The sequence below is a fragment of the Lathyrus oleraceus genome, chromosome 5 (genome assembly GCF_024323335.1).
Source record: "Lathyrus oleraceus cultivar Zhongwan6 chromosome 5, CAAS_Psat_ZW6_1.0, whole genome shotgun sequence".
Taxonomy (NCBI): Eukaryota; Viridiplantae; Streptophyta; class Magnoliopsida; order Fabales; family Fabaceae; genus Lathyrus; species Lathyrus oleraceus.
Window position 1 is genome coordinate 269,813,439 of NC_066583.1, and position 22,610 is coordinate 269,836,048.

The following is a 22,610-nucleotide window of genomic DNA, read 5'->3' on the forward strand; positions in this document are numbered from 1 at the left end:
AGCTGCGCTGGTTTTCGTAGCAGGGGAGTTCTGTTCGCGCGCGTTCGCGGCGCGAAGCTCAGCTCGCGGCGCGAACTGAGCAGGATTCAGAGGAGTTCTGTAATTTACTGTTCGCGACGCGATCCTTCGTTCGCGGCACGAACTGAAGCGAAATTGATTATTCGCGACGCGAACCTATGTTGGCGGCGCGAACTGATAAATCCAGAATCTGATGTTAATGAGTTTGGAGTACGTTGAGGTGCGAGACTCTTAGTAGGTCGCTGTAATTGTGTTATAACCATTAATAGTGATTATATGATGGTGTATGAGGTGTTTATGATGATTACATATTGAATGTACATGTTTAATACTAAATGTGTTATGTAATGATGTGAAATCGATGAAATGTTGTTGTTGTTTTGTTGAGTTGTATATCATGTTATTAATGATGATGATAACATGACTATATGATGTTGTTGTTGCTATGATGATTATTATGCATGTTTGATGTGCATGCATTCATGAAAGGCCGATGCCTAGTGATGAACGGACTGAGTTCCAATGATGTTGTTGACTCCGGGCTTGTTGAGAGGCTTGGTTCCTTGCGGGGAACTCGGATTCTATGGTGATGAATCTGGGAGTGGTGATCCTGTAGTTGGTCACAAAATGGGTATACCGAGTCGTGTTGAGTCATGCATGGGTGTGTGCATTGCAATTGATGTGTTGTTTTGTTGATGTTCATGAGTTTGTTGATTATAATGATGATTATGATGAACTGTGTTGACATGTGTGCAATATAATTATATTATATTATGTCGTTATATTATTGTTTAATAATGTAATTCTCACCCCTTCTGCATGTGTTTATGTTCATCCATGATGAACAATGTGCAGATAGAGAGGAGTAGCTGGTGTCGAGGTTGAAGAATAAGTGTAGAGTTATTCTACAGAGTCGAGTCAAATGCTCTGGTCATGTGACACCGGGGTTATGGGATTCGATAGATATTATGTTATTATTTCCGTTGTTCATGATGGTTAACATGCTGAGACCTTTTGTTGAGATAAATGTTGAAACATTACTATGAATTATTATATGATGAAAAATTATATTTGTGTTGTTGTCCGCTGCGAAGTTTTATTAAAATGAAAAATAAATTTTATATTGTGATATGATAATTGTTATGTGTTATGAAATGTAAACTCTTCTACATGTGGTACTCTGATAAATAATTTAAATATGTCGTTTGGGTAGAAGGGTGTTACATTAGTGGTATCAGAGCATGGTCAGTCCAGTCGAGTCATAATGTGATGTTTTCCCTGTTGGTCGATTAGTGTAAATGACACTGTCGATATTTAACGGTTGTGGTTGTGTTGTGTAGAGTATGGCTGGAGAAAATGACTGTGCGATTGCTGAGGCTTTGGCTGCTATAGCGCAGGCTATGCAGGCGCAGCAGAATCCGCCGGTCGACGAGTTTAAGAATTTGGGAAGGTTTCTGAAGAATAACCCTCCTACATTCAAAGGGCGCTATGATCCAGATGGTGCTCAGATTTGGCTGAGGGAAATTGAGAAGATTTTCCGGGTGATGACGTGTACTGAAGCACAGAAGGTGCAGTTTGGTACGCATATGTTATCCGAAGAGGCTGAAAATTGGTGGGATAACACTCGCCAGAGAATTGCAGTACCAGGTGCTGAGATAACTTGGGAAAGGTTCAAGACGGCCTTTCTGGAGAAATATTTTCCTGCTGATGTGCGATGTAAGAAGGAGATGGAATTTCTAGAACTGAAACAGGGTAACATGTCTGTTGCTGATTACGCTTCGAAGTTTGAGGAGCTGGTGCAGTATTGTCCTCATTATAATGACGCTGGTGCTGAGGGATCCAAGTGTGTCAAGTTGGAGAACGGGTTGCGTCCCGAGATCAAACAAGGCATTGGTTACCAGGAGATTCGTAGGTTTCCTACACTGGTTAATAAGTGCAGGATATTTGAGGAAGATAGCAAGGCTAGTACTGCCCATTACAAGAGTCTTAGTGAGAAGAAGAATAAGGATCGTGGTGGTCCTTATGCATCTCCGAATGGTAAAGGTAAGCAGAAAGTGGTAGATGAGAAGAAGCCAAGTGGGGGAGGATCTTCCATAGCTGGTAAATGTTTCAAGTGTGGCGAGCCAGGCCACCGTGCTGATAGCTGTACCAAGAAAGTGCTGAGATGTTTCCGATGCGGTCAGGCTGGTCATAGAGTTACTGAATGTAAGGATGCTGGTCCGACATGTTTTAATTGTGGCGAGAAAGGCCATATCAGTTCGCAGTGCTCGAAACCGAAGAAGGCGGCTACTGCAGCTCATACTACTGGTAGGGTGTTTGCTCTGAGTGGGGCTGAAGCTCCTAAAGAAGATAATCTGATTAAAGGTACTTGCTTGATTAATAATGTTGAATTGCTTGCTATTGTTGACACTGGTGCTACTCATTCGTTTATTTCGTATGAGTGTGCGACTAGGATTGGTGTGATTATGTCGTCCTTAGGCGGAAGTATGGTGATAGATACCCCTGCTAATGGTTCTGTGAAGACTTCTGTTGTCTGTCGAGGTTGTCAATTGACGATCTTTGAGAGAGAGTTCGTGGTTGATTTGGTGTGCTTACCCTTGCACCAAATTGATATTATTCTGGGAATGAATTGGCTAGAATTCTATGGCGTGTTTATCAACTGCTATAGGAAGACGGTGCGATTTTCTGAAGTTGGTGAGAATGATGAGGCAAGATTTCTATCTGCTAGGCAGGTGGGGGATTTTGTGAAAGATGAGGCTCAGATATTCGCTTTATTTGCGTCTCTGCAAGCGGATAAGAAAGTGGTGAGTGTAGAATTGCCTGTTGTTTGTGAATTTCAGGATGTGTTTCCGGAGGATGTAAGTGATTTACCTCCAGAACGGGAAGTCGAATTTGCCATTGACTTAGTACCAGGTACGAGTCCAGTGTCGATGTCTCCTTATAGAATGTCGGCAGCTGAATTAGTTGAACTGAAGAAGCAACTTGAGGAATTGCTGGAGAAGAAGTTTGTGCGTCCAAGTGTTTCTCCCTGGGGTGCACCAGTATTGTTAGTGAAGAAGAAAGAAGGTACGATGAGGTTGTGTGTCGATTATCGGCAGTTGAATAAGGTGACTATCAAGAATCGGTATCCATTGCCGAGGATTGATGATTTGATGGACCAGTTGGTTGGAGCTCATGTTTTCAGTAAGATTGATTTGCGGTCGGGTTATCATCAGATCCGAGTGAAGTCAGGGGATATTGCGAAGACTGCTTTCCGTACGAGGTATGGTCATTATGAATACACTGTGATGCCATTCGGTGTGTCTAATGCTCCAGGTGTGTTTATGGAATATATGAATCGTATATTTCATCCGTACCTTGATAATTTTGTTGTGGTGTTCATAGATGATATATTGATATATTCTAAGACGGAAGAAGAGCATGCAGGACATCTGAGAATTGTTTTGCAGGTGTTAAGAGAAAAGAAATTATATGCAAAGTTATCTAAATGTGAGTTCTGGTTGAAGGAAGTGAGTTTCCTTGGCCATGTGATTTCGAGTGGTGGGATTTCTGTTGATCCTGCTAAAGTTGGTGCTGTATTACAGTGGGAGACTCCGAAGTCTGCTACTGAGATACGCAGTTTTCTGGGGTTAGCTGGTTATTATCGCAGATTTATTGAGGGCTTCTCTAAGTTGGCATTGCCGTTGACGCAGTTGACTAAGAAGGGTCAAGTGTATGTATGGGATGCAGCTTGTGAAGCGAGTTTTGTTGAGTTGAAGAGGCGGTTGACCAGTGCTCCAGTGTTGATCTTGCCTAATCCTGGTGAGTCCTTCGTTGTTTATTGTGATGCTTCTTTGATGGGTCTTGGTGGTGTTTTGATGCAGAATGGTAAAGTTGTAGCTTATGCTTCTAGACAGTTGAAAGTTCATGAGAGGAATTATCCTACGCATGATCTAGAACTTGCAGCTGTGGTATTTGTGTTGAAAATGTGGAGACATTATCTGTATGGTTCCAGATTCGAAGTGTTCAGTGATCACAAGAGTCTGAAGTATCTGTTTGATCAAAAAGAGTTAAATATGAGGCAGAGAAGGTGGTTAGAATTACTGAAGGATTTTGACTTCGAATTGAGTTATCATCCTGGTAAGGCTAATGTCGTTGCAGATGCGCTGAGTAGAAAGTCGCTACATATGTCTATGATGATGGTTCGGGAGCTTGAGTTGATTGAACAGTTCCGTGATATGAGTTTGGGTTGTGAGGTTTTCGCTGATAGTGTAAAGTTGGGTATGCTGAAGTTGACTAATGGAATTCTGGAAGATATTCGGAATGGTCAGCAAGTTGACGTCGCTCTAGTTGATCATATTACTATGGTTAACCAGGGTAATGGTGGTAATTTTGAGATTGATGAGAATGGCATCCTGCGATTTAAAGGTAGAGTTTGTGTTCCTGAGGTGTCTGAATTGAAAAAGAGTATTCTTGAAGAGGGTCATAGGAGTGGATTGAGTATCCATCCAGGTGCAACTAAAATGTATCAAGATTTGAAGAAGTTGTTTTGGTGGGCTGGTATGAAAAGAGATGTTGCTAAGTTTGTGTATGCCTGTTTGACTTGTCAGAAGTCAAAGATTGAACATCAGAAACCGGCAGGTGTGATGCAACCTTTGAAGATTCCTGAATGGAAGTGGGATAGCATTTCCATGGATTTTGTGACGGGATTGCCGAGGACAGTGAAAGGTAATGATTCTATTTGGGTGATTGTGGACCGATTGACTAAGTCGGCGCATTTCTTGCCGATGAAGATTAATCACTCTTTAGAGAAGTTGGCAGAGTTGTATATTGAGGAGATAGTGAGGCTGCATGGTATTCCATCCAGTATTGTGTCTGATAGAGATCCCAGATTTACTTCTAGATTTTGGGAAAGTTTGCAGAAAGCGTTGGGGACTAAGTTGAGGTTGAGTTCAGCTTATCATCCTCAGTCTGATGGTCAGACTGAAAGAACTATCCAATCCTTGGAGGATTTGTTGAGAGCTTGTGTGTTGGAGCAGAGTGGTTCTTGGGATAGTTATTTGCCGTTGGTGGAGTTTACTTATAATAATAGTTTTCATGCTAGTATCGGTATGGCTCCATATGAAGCATTGTATGGTCGGAGGTGTAGAACTCCATTGTGTTGGTATGAATCAGGTGAGAGTGTTGTACTCGGACCTGAGATTGTGCAGCAGACGACTGAAAAGGTTAAGATGATTCAGGAGAAGATGAAGATTTCTCAGAGTCGTCAGAAGAGTTATCATGATAAGAGGAGAAAGGCACTTGAGTTCCAAGAGGGAGATCACGTGTTCTTGAGAGTTACTCCGACGACAGGTGTGGGTAGGGCTTTAAAGTCTAAAAAGCTTACTCCGAGGTTTGTGGGTCCGTATCAGATTTTGAAGAGGGTTGGGGAAGTGGCGTATCGGATAGCTTTACCGCCGTCGCTTTCTAATCTGCATGATGTGTTTCATGTATCTCAGTTGAGAAAATATATTGCGGATCCTTCGCATGTTGTTCAGTTGGATGATATCCAGGTGAGGGATAATTTGACCGTTGAGGTGTTGCCAATTCGGATAGATGACCGAGAAGAGAAGACCCTGAGAGGTAAGAAGATTGCTCTAGTGAAAGTTGTTTGGGGAGGTCCAGCTGGTGAGAGCTTGACTTGGGAGCGTGAAGATCAGATGAAGGAGTCGTATCCGGCTCTATTTACTTGAGGTATGTTTTCGAGGACGAAAACTTCTAAAGTGGGGGAGAGTTGTAACACCCCGATTTAAAATAAGAGAATTATTTAATTAAGTTAATATTATGTTATTAATTTAATTAAATAAAGTTGAGATTTTGGGAATTATTATTATTATTATAGATGTTATTTATTTTAATAATAATTAAATAAATAACATAAATGGAATATGAAGAGTGGAAGGGTAAAGGTGGAATTGGATATAAGAGGCCAAAAGGAGAACTCAGTTGGTTTTCACGTGTTTTGCTTCAGAGTCAGAAAAAGAGAAAGAACTGCAGAAGAGAAAGGGAAGGAAGAGGAAAAGGCCAAAGAGTGCTCAGAGTTCCTTCAATCCAAAGAGGTAAGGGGTCTGAATCTTATTAAACGTTAATATGCGAGCAATTTCGCGATATCTGTTGGATCGTTGATAGATTTTGGGAATTTTAGGGAGATTGGGAAAGTTGGGGTTTTTGAGGGAAATTGTCCGATCTGTGAGTTTTGTGACGTTATATGTATTGTAATCGAAGTATGTTGTGTATATATAACTGTTGAATGTTGATTTGGATTGTTAGCCGTGTGGTGTGAGTTATAGCGAGCAAAGAGGCAAAGCTGCGCTGGTTTTCGTAGCAGGGGAGTTCTGTTCGCGCGCGTTCGCGGCGCGAAGCTCAGCTCGCGGCGCGAACTGAGCAGGATTCAGAGGAGTTCTGTAATTTACTGTTCGCGACGCGATCCTTCGTTCGCGGCGCGAACTGAAGCGAAATTGATTATTCGCGACGCGAACCTATGTTGGCGGCGCGAACTGATAAATCCAGAATCTGATGTTAATGAGTTTGGAGTACGTTGAGGTGCGAGACTCTTAGTAGGTCGCTGTAATTGTGTTATAACCATTAATAGTGATTATATGATGGTGTATGAGGTGTTTATGATGATTACATATTGAATGTACATGTTTAATACTAAATGTGTTATGTAATGATGTGAAATCGATGAAATGTTGTTGTTGTTTTGTTGAGTTGTATATCATGTTATTAATGATGATGATAACATGACTATATGATGTTGTTGTTGCTATGATGATTATTATGCATGTTTGATGTGCATGCATTCATGAAAGGCCGATGCCTAGTGATGAACGGACTGAGTTCCAATGATGTTGTTGACTCCGGGCTTGTTGAGAGGCTTGGTTCCTTGCGGGGAACTCGGATTCTATGGTGATGAATCTGGGAGTGGTGATCCTGTAGTTGGTCACAAAATGGGTATACCGAGTCGTGTTGAGTCATGCATGGGTGTGTGCATTGCAATTGATGTGTTGTTTTGTTGATGTTCATGAGTTTGTTGATTATAATGATGATTATGATGAACTGTGTTGACATGTGTGCAATATAATTATATTATATTATGTCGTTATATTATTGTTTAATAATGTAATTCTCACCCCTTCTGCATGTGTTTATGTTCATCCATGATGAACAATGTGCAGATAGAGAGGAGTAGCTGGTGTCGAGGTTGAAGAATAAGTGTAGAGTTATTCTACAGAGTCGAGTCAAATGCTCTGGTCATGTGACACCGGGGTTATGGGATTCGATAGATATTATGTTATTATTTCCGTTGTTCATGATGGTTAACATGCTGAGACCTTTTGTTGAGATAAATGTTGAAACATTACTATGAATTATTATATGATGAAAAATTATATTTGTGTTGTTGTCCGCTGCGAAGTTTTATTAAAATGAAAAATAAATTTTATATTGTGATATGATAATTGTTATGTGTTATGAAATGTAAACTCTTCTACATGTGGTACTCTGATAAATAATTTAAATATGTCGTTTGGGTAGAAGGGTGTTACAGCTAGCAGGTCCTTCTCGAAACCCAGAGGCTCGTCATCGTAGATCGCGTCAAGCCTCTAGTCTCGCTCTTCTTGACCTTCGTCAGGTGGTCTTGGGTCAAAATCTTTTCCAGGACCTTCTGGTGGAGAAACTTCACTGGCTTTGACAACCATGTTTTTTATTTCGGCCTCTAAGGCCAATCGCTGCTTGTTTTCGGCTATGTAGGCCGAAATCCTCTTTAACGTTGCGAACTCAATCATCATCACTGAATTCACTTCCCCATCATGTGGGGTCAATTCCGGGTACTCCTAAATATCTGAAGTTGTCTTCGCCCACTACCTCTTTGTCCCACCGGAAACCATAGTGGGGGTGGAGCGATAAGGAACAGTAGGCGTTGTCATCAAGGGTGAACAAAAACTTAGCCGAATCACAAGGGGCTATAGTAGCTAAGTGCTTGTCGAGTTGACGCCCGTCGACATGATTAATAGGTGTTTTGAAATATCCTTAATCCGCCTCTATATTTTCAACAATGCCATCTGGATGCCAAATTATAATCCTCTGGTGCATTGAAGACGAGACTGCTCCGACTCCATGGATCCACTCTCTTCCCAACAACATGTTGTAGTTTGCATTTGTTTCCATAATCATGAACATTGTGGACCTAGTAACCGTCCCTACAGTCAATTCAACTTGGATAGCCCCCAGGGTGGAGCCTACTCTGCATTCACAATTGGTCAACACCATATTATGAGGTTTGGCGTCAGTGTCATATTTGCCAATTTTCGTCAACATGCGATGGGGCATCAGATTCACATTCTCCCCACAATCTACCAATATTTTGTTAACTAGGATATTTTCGACTTTTCCGGTGATGAAAAGAGGTTTCAAATGGCTCTTCATGGTGTCACTGGGTCTTTCGTCTTATTTGAAATCTTGGAACCTCTTTTGGTGAGGTTAGGGCTATCCTTTTTCTTTACCATCACGTTGGTACTTGATTCAGCCTGGTCCATTTCGCCAACTTCTCTTTTGGCTTTTCGCCTTCTCTACTCTCTTTTCCACCGGGACCTCGTCATGGGATTCTTTCCTTTATAGTTTTCGGACACATGTGCAGTCCTTTTGTCGGATCGAAATTCCTGGCGATAGGCCATCGATGAACCTCTTTCAACCTCGAACTTCTGCCACTTGCCATGGCCATGTTTTCTCCCCTTAGCCTGCTTGACCCACTTCCCCTCTGACCCTTCGATGCTTGGCTTAAAGGTCATGGGTTGGAAGTTTCGCCCAGCTTGTTTGGTTTCATTCATCTTCACCATAGGGCGCCTAGGATCAGGATACCTTCTGGGGTCGAAGAACCTTTCTGGCTTACCCGCTTGATTATTATGGATGGCTTTATGGCCATTTTGGTGGTGCACTCTCCTAACCCCCTCCAGATTCTGAGTTGCCTTTTGTCGAAGACAGCACTGCACCTGGGGCATAACATCACCTCCGATTTCTTCTTTTGGCACCTTCGAAGGAAATCTGACATTGTTTCTTCTTCCTGAGGAAAGGTGACCTTATTGTATTCCTCTTGCTTGTCTTCATCATCGACTTCCATTGAAACTTCTCGAGATACCTCCATCATACTAACTTCCATGTGGATATCCTCAGTAATAGCCAACTTTTGGAATTGTTTTTGAAGGCCATCAGTAGCCTTGTCCAGTTGAACGAAACTATCAGTAGTCTCTTTAGTGATCATTACTAACTTTGACTCTCTAGCATCCTCGATATCTGAGGCTTCAATATTTTCCTTCTCGATGTCCTTTGTACCCCTTAAGGCCAAACCATCACGAGGTGCCTGCTCGAAGTGCTCATGTATTTTAACCACGACAGGCTCATGGATGAAGTCTTCAGTAACTTCAGGCATACAGAAATCATCAGCAGTTTCAATGAAATTCACCTCCTCTGGCTTAGTATAATGAGCTTCAGCAATTTGTAGAGGATCGAAGTCGATTTTCATCTGGCTCCGTGGCTTGTCACTGAACTTGAGTCTTCCCTCCTGGATTGCATTCTGCACCAGATCTCTAAAAAGAAAACATTGAGACGTTTTATGACCCAAAAAACTATGGTATTTACAAAACCCTCGTTTCTTTCTTTGTTCTAAAGGAGGTACTTTAGCACCCTAGGGTACTATCATTTGACCATCTTTGACCAGTAAGTCGAAGATTTCATCACATTTTGTAACGTCGAAAGTATATGTTTTCTTAGGAAACCTGTCATTCTTTTCAGGTTCGACAGGTTTTCTCCCGTTCGAAGGGGCCAAAACTTTGCATGCATATGGTGGCCCCTGTGTCAACTCAGCAAAATCGATCTCAGTATCGTCGAAGTCTGGAACTTCAAGGCCTGAATCTTCATGATCTTTCCTAAAATCGACATAGGCTACCCTTTTACCTTTGTTTGTTCTAGCCTTTTCTTCTTTTAAACGTTCTACCTGTCGAACTCTGTCAGCCAACTGGGCCATATTCCTTAGGTATTGAGTATCCAACTTCTTTCTAATCGAGTAATCAAGGCCCCCAGCGGCCATTTCGACCAACTCATGCTCTGGAACTTACGTAAAACACCTGGCTTTGAATATTCAAAATCTATTCAGGTAGTCGTCAATTGGCTCCGTGAATTTTCGTCTGGCACTAGCCAATTCTTTCAGACTTATCTTTGTTTTCCCCATGTAGAATTGTTCATGGAACATTCTTTCGAGTTGGTTCCATGAATGGATCGAATTCTGTGGCAAAGTTGTGAACCATGTAAAAGCATTCTTGGTAAGAGAACTAGGAAAAATTTCATCCGAAGATTCTCGTTATTTGACATCTCTCCAGTTTCAATTAGATATCTCGCTACGTGTTCGACTGTAGACTCAGTAGTATCCCCAGCAAACTTAGTGAATTTGGGGATTTTGGTCCTCAGGGGCGCATCTGTTTGTAAGACATATTCTGCCAAAGGCGTGTATAATTGGGTCTTCTGAGACCAAAATTTACCCTGTTTCGAACCATAATTCTCTCGACTATGGCTGCTAGATTATTATCTGCTGCCACATCATCATGTCAAACTTCCCGTATGATATCATCGACATTTTGATTCCTATTTACCATTAACACCCTTGGTTCCCTATGCACATGTGGTTCGATCCTAGGAGGTATTATTATTCCCCCTTGATTTTGTAGGACCTGGTTAATGGTGAGGTCCTCCTCAAGCGTGGGTTCTTGATTTTCTCTTACCCAATCCCTGGGCGGGGGACGCTGATGCTGAGGTATACCAAGAAACTCAGACATTCGAGCCACTTGTATTGTCATCTTTTGATTCGATTGTGTTATATTCTAAATCAACGGATTTAACATAGTGGCCAAAGTTTGAGTCAACATCTGGACCATTTCATGATTGCTTTCGTCCATCTGTTGCCTCCATGCCGCCGCAGAATTATTGGTAAGAGTGGGTAGTTGTACTGGGTGTCTTAAATCTAACGCTTGATTGATTCGACCCACATTTATCCCAGACCCTTGTACTGGTGAATTTATGTTAGTCGTTGGTTCTGAAAAAGTAGAACCCATATTCTGTAGATTGGCCATCATTGAAGTTGGCATTCCATACGGCTGCTCTCGACCGCCAAATGGTATTGAAAAACCAGGGGTATCAACGACCTATTTGGGATGTCCCTAATCAGTGAAGGAGTGTGGGGAGGTCCCCTAGGTCCAACATAAGTCAGAATTGGTTTAGAGTGGGAGATCGAATGCGTAGGCATCGAACTCACCATAGACAAAACTATTTCGAACGCATGTGTCGTGCCCGTATTTGCCCTCACCGAAGAAGAAGAAGGTGAAGGTGAGAAAAACAAGAAAGGGGGGTTTGAATTGTTTGGAAAAATAAGCGCTTTTTCAAAATGAAAATCACACAAGGATTTTATACTGGTTCGCTTATAACACAAAGTTACTCCAGTCCACCCGGCCGAGGTGATTTCGCCTTCAACAAGGACTTAATCCACTAATCTTGAAAGATTGATTACAAACAACGTCTAAGAGAAAGATCTCTTAGTCCTCTCAAGTATACAGACTACACAGAGTCACTTGAGGAAATAAATAAACAGTAAATGAAAGATTTATGTAATCTAAAGTGCTTCTAAGAAAGCAAATATTACAATAGTAAGAACAAAGTGATTCACGTTATAAGCAACAGCTTCGTGAAGATTTAGAGAGTAAGAGAGTTTTCTTGAACGTTGATGTTTCAGTATAATTTTCTTGTATGTTGTAGTAGTGTACTGAATGTTGATTTGCAGTTCTTTATATATAGAAGAGTAGGATCCGTTGAAACTGATGAGTAATAAAATGAATTTACGCCATCACTTAAATAGCTTCTGCAGGATAACTTTCTCTCCTTGAAGTGACTACTTACCACATAAAGTATCTTCTTCATTGAAATTGGAGATTAACGTCTCTTTCTGTTTTAGGAAATCCATTTGCAAATCTTTACTTGACTTTAACGTTACTCTTTCATAATTAGCAAATCCATAATCAGAGTCTTCGTGTATCTGAGAATCTTGGAGTCTTGCTTCTGATGTTGATCTCTTTTGAGTTCTGATGGATTCTTCAGATAGTGCCAAGAGCTTCTGAAGTTAGACAAACCTTTGTTCAAAGTCAGAACTTCTAGAGCTTACTACTTGTCCAGATGCTTCTGATACTTTGCTGTTTTGCTCAGAGTTAGATTATCTTGAACGTGTTTCTACTTCAGATGCTTCTGGTCTTCTGAAAATTTGTATCTGATATGATTGTGTATCTGATGAATTCTTCCTTCTTTCTTTAAAATCCTGCACACTTAGAAACTTTTCGTTAGGGTGTCATTTTTGGTTTCATCCTTTGTTATCATCAAAATCAAGGAATCTGTTGTAGAACAATTTTTGTTCTTACAATCTCCCCCTTTTTGATGATGACAAAACAATCTTAATTAGCAGATGAAACATATAAAATATCAGATCAGATAGACAGAAGCTCCCCCTGAGATAGTGCTAGGGAGTTCAGAAGTTCTTACCAGAGCTTCTAAGAAAAGAGGTTTCTTGATACCTTCTGCAATTTCTTAAGTCCAGGTTAGATAAAATTATTTTTAAGAAAAATATGTTGCAGAATGCTTAAGGTATTTAGACAATATTTTCATCAGAGCTATTAATGACTTCTCCCCCTTTTTGTCAGAATCAAAAAGACATAAGCAAAAATAAAGAATTGAAGAGAAAAACATTGTATTCATAGAAAAAAGGCAAAGCAACAGAAAAACATCAGAATCAGAGAGAGCAAACAAAACAACAGGAAAGCAAAAGAAAGAATCCTAAGTGCCTAGGGGTTCGGAGGCGGAGGCATTCTCTGAAGCAACATAGCAAGCATGTTCTGGATGTTGTCGTTGACAGTATCTTGCTTGTCCATTCTGGCCCGGAGTTCATTCTGATCTTGCTTAAGTTCTTTCAGAGTCTGAAGAACCATAGGGATCACAGAAGAAGACTCCCCCAGAGTCAGAGCCTGCTGTGCTTCAGCAGCAGCCTGCGCTTCAGCTTCAGCAGCAGCTTGTGCTTCAGCATCCGCCAGAGCCTTAGCTTCAGGTTCCTTTATCCTTAGGATTTCAGCTTCCCTTGCTCTTTCTTCTTCCAGTCTTCTTGCTTCCTCTTCTGCTTCTCTAGCTAGTCTCTCTTCTTCTAGCCTCCTGGCTTCAGCTTCTCTAGCAAGTCTTTCCTGAAGTCTTTCCTTCAGCTTCAGTAAGATCAACGCCATTTCTCTTCAAGTTGTCGAAATCTACTAGCGTTTCACACAACACGTCCAGTCCTTCAAAAGGGGTTGATAGGTTAATATGGCGTTCACGGTCAAGAACATGGGGTTCTTTGTAAACAGGGGTGATGGTGACGCCTGTAACCGTTGGAGTTGGAATGCTGGAAGTTTGAGCAGTAGAGCTTGATTCCATTTGTTGAGAAAAGTTAAACACTTCTTGTTGTTGAGCGTCCATGGTGAAGAAGAAGATGAAGATTGATGAAGATGAGGAGTTTGCAGAGAATGCTTCAGAGAGGTTTAGGGTTTGAGAGTGAGTGAGAGTGATAAGTGTGTGAAATGTGAGAAAAGTGTTTATATACTCTAAGTGAAACACATGCAAAACGACACATCAAATTGCGTTAGTACAAAGCTCAAGATTGCACGCTTGGGGGAAAAATGATTACAGCTAATTAATGAATGTCTAATCCCAACAGTACGCACACTGCTCAAGGAGATTTCAAACGTCTGTCCTTTGAATTTCTTTTGACAGCTGTCTAGAAGTTCTAGGGTTAGACGCTTAGTGCTCCACGTGTTGATGTATCTGATCTTTCAGGAATACCAAAAGGTTGATTCCTGGAGATTTCTAACTCAGATATCTTCTTAACTGGTAGAAGTATCAGAGTCAGAGGCAGAAGTACATTTGTTTTTATATCAGAGTCTCATTTTACATTTTCAGAGCCACACTTCATTCAGGGCAATTTTTAATGTTCAGATTTTCTAAGATGAAAAGAAATCTATCTTCAGCTAGAGGCTTAGTAAAGATATCTGCCCATTGATGTTCTGTATCAATGAACTTCAATGTTACTATCCCTTTCTGAACATAGTCTCTGATAAAATGATGTTTTATTTCAATGTGTTTGGCTCTGGAATGTAGAATGGGATTCTTACTTAAACAAATAGCAGCAGTATTATCACAAAAGATAGGAATGTTACTCTCAAAGATTTGCAGATCTTCTAGCTGATGCTTCATCCAGAGCATCTGAGTTGTGCACAGTGATGCTGAGATGTATTCTGCTTCTGCAGTTGATAGAGCGATTGTTGACTGTCTTTTGCTAGCCCAGGAGATTAGATTGTTTCCCAGAAGCTGGCAATTTCCAGAAGTGCTTTTTCGTTCTATTCTATCTCCTGCATAATCTGCATCACAGTAACCCGAGAGTCTATACTCTGATGTTTTCTCATACATCAGGCCCAGGTTAGGAGTTCCTTTCAGATACTTAAGAATTCTCTTAACTGCTGTTAAATGAGATTCTCTAGGATCTGATTGGAATCTGGCACAGAGACAGACGCTAAAGAGAATATCAGGACGAGTAACAGTCAGATAGAGAAGAGAGCCTATCATACCTCGATAGAGCTTCTGACAAACCTTTGTGCTTACCTCTTCCTTTTCAAGAATGCATGTTGGATGCATTGGAGTTTTTGCAGAGTTGCAGTCAATCATGTCAAACTTCTTCAGAACGTCTTTAATGTACTTGCTTTGATGAACGTACGTGACTTCTGGAGTTTGATTAATTTGAATTCCCAGAAAGAACTTTAGTTCTTGCATTAAACTCATTTCAAATTCTGCCTGCATTAACTTAGAAAATTCTTGGCAAACAGAGATATTAGCAGAACCAAAAATAATATCATCAACGTAAATCTGACATATCATGAGATCATTATTAAGGTTTTTACAGAAGAGTGTAGAATCAACTTTCCCTCTGATAAAATTTTGTTCCAGAAGAAAATTGCTTAAACGTTCATACCAAGCTCTGGGAGCTTATTTAAGTCCATATAAAGATTTTTTAAGTTTAAAAACATGTTCTGGAAAGTTTGAATTTTCAAAACCTGGAGGTTGATTGACATACACTTCTTCTGAAATATAACCATTAAGGAATGCACTCTTGACATCCATTTGATATAATTTAATGGAATGGTTAATAGCAAAAGATACAAGAAGACGAATATATTCTAACCTTGCGACTGAAGCAAAGGTTTCATTATAATCAATACCTTCTTGTTGACTATAACCTTGAGCTACCAGTCGAGCTTTGTTTCTGACGACTTCTCCTTTCTCGTTCAGCTTGTTTCTGAAAACCCATCTGGTTCCAATGACGTGAGTGCCTCTGGGCTTTGGAACAAGATCCCAGACATCATTCTTTGAGAATTGATCTAATTCTTCTTGCATGGCTGATACCCAGTCGTTATCTTGAAGTGCTTCATCACAAGACGTAGGCTCAATCAGAGAGACTAGTCCCAGAGGAGTATCTTCAGAAGTCCTGAAGGTAGATCTGGTTCTAACAGGTTCGTCCTTGTTTCCCAGAATCAAATCTTCAGATACATTGATACGACTCTTAACTTTCTTTGGGATTTCTGGGGATTTAATTTCTTCAGAGTTCTGAGTGACAGTTGCTTCTGGAGTTTTATCAGATCCTGCAAGAGTGATTTCTAAATCTGCAAAACTTTGAACTAGCTTTGACTTTTCAGGGTCAAGCTTATCATCAAATCTGACATGAATAGATTCTTCCACAATTTTGGTTTCTGTGTTGTATACTCTGTAGCCTTTAGAGCGTTCTGAGTATCCTAACATAATACCTTTCTGTGCTTTGGAATCAAACTTGTTCAGATGTTCTTTAGTGTTTAAGATAAAGCATGAACATCCAAAAGGATGAAAATATGAAATGTTTGGTTTTCTTCCTTTACACAGTTCATAGGGAGTCTTTTCCAGAATAGGTCTTATAGAGATTCTATTCTGAATGTAACACGCTGTATTTACAGCTTCTGCCCAAAAGTGCTTTGCCACATTAGTTTCATTGATCCTGGTTCTGGCCATCTCTTGGAGTGTCCTATTCTTCCTCTCTACAACTCCATTTTGTTGTGGAGTTCTAGGGCAGGAGAAATCATGGGATATTCCATTAGAGTCAAATAATTCCTCAAAATCTTTGTTTTCAAATTCCCCACCATGATCACTTCTGACTCTAATAATTTTAGAGTCAAGTTCTTTTTGCACTTTGGAACAGAAACTGGTGAATACAGAGTGAGACTCACTCTTGTGCTTTAGGAATTTCACCCATGTCCAGCGGCTGTAATCATCAACAATGACTAGTCCATACTTCTTTCCATTGACTGATGTTGTTTTCACAGGACCAAATAAGTCAATGTGAAGAAGTTCCAGAGGCTTAGAGGTAGAAACAACATTTTTCTTTTTAAAAGATGTTTTTGAAAATTTTCCTTTCTGACATGCCTCACACAGAGCATCTGAAGAAAACTTCAGTTTAGGTAGGCCTCTGACTAACTCGAGTTTATTTAGCTGAGTAAGTTTCCTCATGCTAATGTGGCCCAAGCGTCTATGCCATACCCATTGCTCTTCGTGAACTGACATCAGACATTTAACATTTTGTTCTTTTAAATCAGAAAGATTAATTTTATAAATGTTGTTTTTCCTCTTGCCAGTGAAAAGGACAGAGCCATCGTTCTGATTAATGGCTTTACATGTTTTTTGATTAAAGATTACATCATAACCGTTATCACTTAATTGACTTATGGATAACAGGTTATGCATTAATCCTTCTACATAAAGGACATCAGATATAGAGGGAAGAGTACCATTACCAATAGTTCCGGAGCCTCTGATCCTTCCTTTCTGATCTCCTCCGAAGCCTACAAATCCAGCGTCTTTAAGTTCCAGACTTTGGAACATAGACTTTCTTCCCGTCATGTGTCGCGAGCATCCAGAGTCCAGGTACCATGACTGGTGTCTGAACTTTGCTGCATAGGATATCTGCAACATAGATAATCTTATCTTTCGGTACCCAGAATCTCTTGGGTCCTTTCAGATTAGTTTTCCCAGAGTTTCTTATAACTTTGGGTTTTCTAGCATTTTTAAATTTTTGTTCTTGTGTGTGTGTGTAATGATATGAAAAAGGAGATTTAAGTTGGTCACTGGTAGAAGTTTTATCTTCCTTAGGATCATACCCAATTCCCTTTTTATTGTTCTGACTTACTCCATAAATCATGGATGCCATAATACTCATATCTATCCCATTCTTCAGAAATTCTTGAAAGGCTTCTTCATATTTATAAATTATTTTATTTGAAGTTTGTGGTGCTTGAGACAACGCTTCTTATAATTCTAAGCTTTTTTTCTTTGCTCCATCTCTTTCTAATGTTAAAGATCTGATTGTATCTTCTTGTGCTAGAATTGTCATCTCAAGTTCACTACATTCTTCAAATTTTGCTTTAAGACAGCCTTTAATGTTTTTAAATTTTTGTTTTAATTTCTGATATGAGCTAAGTGTTTCTGACAAACAAGATTCTAGATCAGATCGAGAAAGTTCAGAAAATACCTCTTCAGATTCTTCATCTGAGCTACTTCCGGATGTGGTAGCCATAAGTGCCACGTTGGCCTATTCATCAGAGTCAGATTCTGATGATCCAGATTCACTATCATCCCAGGTAGCCATCAGTCCTTTCTTTGTCCTGAAGGTATTTTTCTTGAAGCTTTCTTTTCTAGAGTTGTCTTTCTTTAGCTTGGGACATTCATTCCTGTAATGACCTGTTTCTTTACATTCATAACAGGTAATATCTTTGTTAGTTTTACCTTTTGAAGTTGATTCTGATCGATCCCCTCTGGGTCTTGGTCTTCTGAAGTTGTTGTTCCTCTTTTTCCAGAGTTGCTTAACTCTTCTGGTTAGTAGGGACAATTCTTCTTCATCATCAGAGTCTTCTGGTTCAGAGTCGTCAGCATCTTCAGTTTCTGCCTGGAGAGCTTTGGTTCTGTCAAGTTTGCGTCTTTCAGGTCTGGACTTTAATGCTACAGACTTGATCCTTTTCTGAGGCTCATCTTCCTCTAGTTCTATCTCATGGCTTCTGAGAGAACTGACAAGTTCTTCAAGGCTGATATTATTCAGATCCTTTGACAGCTTCAGAGCAGTAACCATAGGTCTCCATTTCTTTGGCAGACTTCTGACTATCTTCTTGACGTGGTCTGCAGTTGTATACCCTTTGTCTAGAACTTTGAGACCTGCAATAAGAGTTTGGAATCTAGAAAACATTGCCTCTATAGCTTCGTCATCTTCCATCTTGAAGGCTTCATATTTCTGGATAAGCGCCAGAGCCTTTGTCTCTTTGACTTGGGAGTTTCCTTCATGTGTCATCTTCAGAGAGTCAAGTATATCTTTGGCTGTTTCTCTGTTGGTGATCTTTTCATATTCGTTGTACGATATGGCATTGAGAAGTATGGTTCTGGCCTTGTGGTGATTTTTGAAGACACGTTTCTGATCTTCTGACATCTTATTTCTGGGAACTTCAGCTCCATTTCCTGAGACTGGAGGTGTGTATCCATCTGTGACAATGTCCCAGAGGTCAGCATCATAACCCAGAAAGAAACTTTCGATTCTATCTTTCTAGTAGTCAAACTTCTCTCCATCAAAGACAGGAGGCTTGGCATTGTAACTATCTCTTTCATTTGAGTGGGCCATAGTTTTTCTCGTACTGGATCTCTCTACACTGTTAAGTGTTTGATTAGAAAATCAATAACAGAGCCGGAGCTCTGATACCAATTGAAGGTGAGAAAAACAAGAAAGGGGGGTTTGAATTGTTTGGAAAAATAAGCGCTTTTTCAAAATGAAAATCACACAAGGATTTTATACTGGTTCGCTTATAACACAAAGCTACTCCAGTCCACCCGGCCGAGGTGATTTCGCCTTCAACAAGGACTTAATCCACTAATCTTGAAAGATTGATTACAAACAACGTCTAAGAGAAAGATCTCTTAGTCCTCTCAAGTATACAGACTACACAGAGTCACTTGAGGAAATAAACAAACAATAAATGAAAGATTTATGTAATCTAAAGTGCTTCTAAGAAAGAAAATATTACAATAGTAAGAACAAAGTGATTCACGTTATAAGCAACAACTTCGTGAAGATTTAGAGAGTAAGCGAGTTTTCTTGAACGTTGATGTTTCAGTATAATTTTCTTGTATGTTGTAGTAGTGTATTGAATGTTGATTTGCAGTTCTTTATATATAGAAGAGTAGGATCTGTTGAAACTGATGAGTAATAAAATGAATTTACGCCATCACTTAAATAGCTTCTGCAGGATAACTTTCTCTCCTTGAAGTGACTACTTACCACATAAAGTATCTTCTTCATTGAAATTGGAGATTAACGTCTCTTTCTGTTTTAGGAAATCCATTTGCAAATCTTTACTTGACTTTAACGTTACTCTTTCATAATTAGCAAATCCATAATCAGAGTCTTCGTGTATCTGAGAATCTTGGAGTCTTGCTTCTGATGTTGATCTCTTTTGAGTTCTGATGGATTCTTCAGATAGTGCCAAGAGCTTCTGAAGTTAGACAAACCTTTGTTCAGAGTCAGAACTTCTAGAGCTTACTACTTGTCCAGATGCTTCTGATACTTTGCTGTTTTGCTCAGAGTTAGATTATCTTGAACGTGTTTCTACTTCAGATGCTTCTGGTCTTCTGAAAATTTGTATCTGATATGATTGTGTATCTGATGAATTCTTCCTTCTTTCTTTAGAATCCTGCACACTTAGAAACTTTTCGTTAGGGTGCCATTTTTGGTTTCATCCTTTGTTATCATCAAAATCAAGGAATCTGTTGTAGAACAATTTTTGTTCTTACAGAAGGCACTATGCTGCTAGTTTATGGGTTTTGAGAATTCTGAGTTTCTGGTGGATTCATATTCACCATCCCCGTCTGTGGTTCTCTCCCTATTCGTCGTTCACCGTTTATGGTTATTTTACCACTTCTTAAAAGCATACAACAATTCTTTTCTCAAACAAAACTTAGCAATCAAACAGAACGTTAGCACTAGTCCCACTGGGCGTGCCAATTTATTTACCTTGAAAAATGGTAAACAACCACTGATCTTCCAAATTTCTAAATTTGGTCACTTACAGGATCGATCAGATTGATCCTAAGACATGTGCTAAATTTCTCGTAAGCGTAACGTTGATAAATGATCGAACTAAACGTCAAATCGAAGCGTTAAATAAAAACTAAAGACAAAAGAGTGACTTGAACAAAAGAACAATTTTAAATCAGTATTTAGAACTATTAAAGAAGAAGTAAACGACGAGAATTGCAGAAGGATTGAAAGCAATCAAAAAGGTTGGTAAGTGCTGGAATCTTTATGAATGTAAGGTAAAAGTTCAAAGTAACGAAAGGAACTAAAGATCTTTAAACTTGTAAATGACGAAGTAAGAAATAAAGTGTTTGAGAGTAAAGAGCAAGGAAAGATATTTCTGAAGAGAAAGTAAAGATAACTTTGTGATGCTTTGAAATGATTAAACAATGGTGTAGACAACGTACATTCTGCGTTTTACAGTTCTTCTTCACACGAATACTTAGGTTTTTGTATACAATTTCACACACTTTTCTAACTCTAAGACCCGGTATTTATACTGGATCGAAATAACAACTCAGAGGGTTCTTCAATCACGTCGATACACGTGGCGTCCTGCATGCGTATGTTTGCTCATTCTGCTTCCACGTGTATCCTTGCGGTTTCTAACGAAGATACTTTTCCCTCCTTTATTTAAATTTCAAATCTTTGATCGAAACCGTTTTTTAACCGTTCCTTAAGAAACCGCTCCGAAATTTCAGCTATAAGCTTGATCTTTATTTAATCAGCTAAGTCAGTCTACCTTCAGCTGTTCGAATAACCTCTTAGTCGAAGCCAGCTGTACATGCTTTCCAATTTTGGTAATTTGAAGTGGGCGTCGAAAATTTGAGCTAACAAATAGCAAAGCAACATTTATTATTTTTTTGACTATTATACCCCTACTTATCAATATTTTTTTTCAATACTTTGTTAACTATAATTAATAAGGGTATTTTAGTAAGTACTGTTATTAAAATTAACCCATCTAATAATAAAAATGAGATATAATTCAAATATAACATTTTTATCACATGGGGAGTAAAAATTATTAATTTTTTTATATGCACAAAAAATCAAAAATAGACAATTAAAAAGGAAACAAAGAGAGTACTAGTATTAAACAACATAATTTTGTTATCCAAACGTTTGGGTGCCCTCCTATGACAATTATCAATTAATCATTTTCCAAAGTCTATTGGAAACTACTCCAATACAAATTAGTAAAACGTTTAGGTTTCACTTTCATTGTCTATAAAAGGTTATACTTCGGATTCTTTTTAAACCATCCTTTCGCTTCGCTTATATGAAGATAGCCTCTTGTTCTATTCATTCCATGGAAAAAGAAGATGACGCCAAACCTTTTCCAAATTGGCTTGAACTACCGAGAAAAATCATAACAAACATCTTACAGAGGCTTGATACCATTGACATTGTGAAAAGTGTATGTGGAGTATGTCCTCTATGGTGGAACATTTGTAAGGATCCTTCTTTGTGGCGAACCATTAATATGACCAGTTTCACCTGTGGACTACTTTTTCATAATGATCTGGTCAAGATATGCCATTATGCTGTTGAAAGAAGTTGTGGTCATCTTGAAGATGTTGATATTGAGTATTTTTGCACTGACGAACTCCTTGAATGCATATCTGAGAAGTAACTATTTATATTAATTTACTTTTTTTTTCAATAAACTATTATTTTTTAAGATCTTGTTAGCTGAATACTAATATTCTAGATTTGTGTTTTTTAATGGTTTTTTATTCAAATTTTTTAGTGCCGGAAACCTACGCCGCCTGCGACTTTTAGATTGCCAGCTAGTTACTGATAAAGGTTTCAGCGCTGCTGTAAGAAAACTTGCACAGTTAGAGGAAGTAGATATTTCATTTTGCAACCTAGTGAAGGAATCTCTTGAAGTTCTTGGTCGATCTTGCCCTCTTTTGAAATCTCTCAAATTTGTGACAAGGGGGATTGAATACTTTGGATACTATGATGATGATAATGCTGAGGCATTTGCCATTGCTGAAACTATGTCTGGTCTGCGTCATCTTAATATCAGAGGAAATCTAATCCGTGATGTAGGGTTGATTGCAATTCTTGATGGATGTCCTCTTCTTGAGTCTCTTAACATTGCAGAATGTAGTAATCTTCATTTGAGTGGAAGTTTGTGGAAAAGGTGCCGTGACCAGATAAAGAATGTGCGGCAGTGGACTCCATTTAACGAAGAAGGTCATCTTCCTTATCAAGAATCTTTGTTAAGGACTATATTACGATCCTTGTGATTGATTTTAAATTAGGAGATCTTATGGATGTTGAAAATCGAATGAATTAAAATGTGATTTTGATGACTTTGCTCTAT

The 22,610-nt window shown here is 39.3% G+C and overlaps 1 protein-coding gene across 1 annotated transcript; it reads left to right on the forward strand.

Annotated features, from left to right (window-relative positions):
- The first annotated feature begins 21,557 nt into the window (after positions 1-21,557).
- On the forward strand, positions 21,558-22,533 carry LOC127080152 (putative F-box/LRR-repeat protein 23). The gene is made up of 2 exons (XM_051020483.1): positions 21,558-21,907; positions 22,029-22,533. Exons 1-2 carry the CDS (start codon positions 21,558-21,560, stop codon positions 22,531-22,533), a joined length of 855 nt encoding a protein of 284 aa, XP_050876440.1.
- Positions 22,534-22,610: the final 77 nt, after the last annotated feature.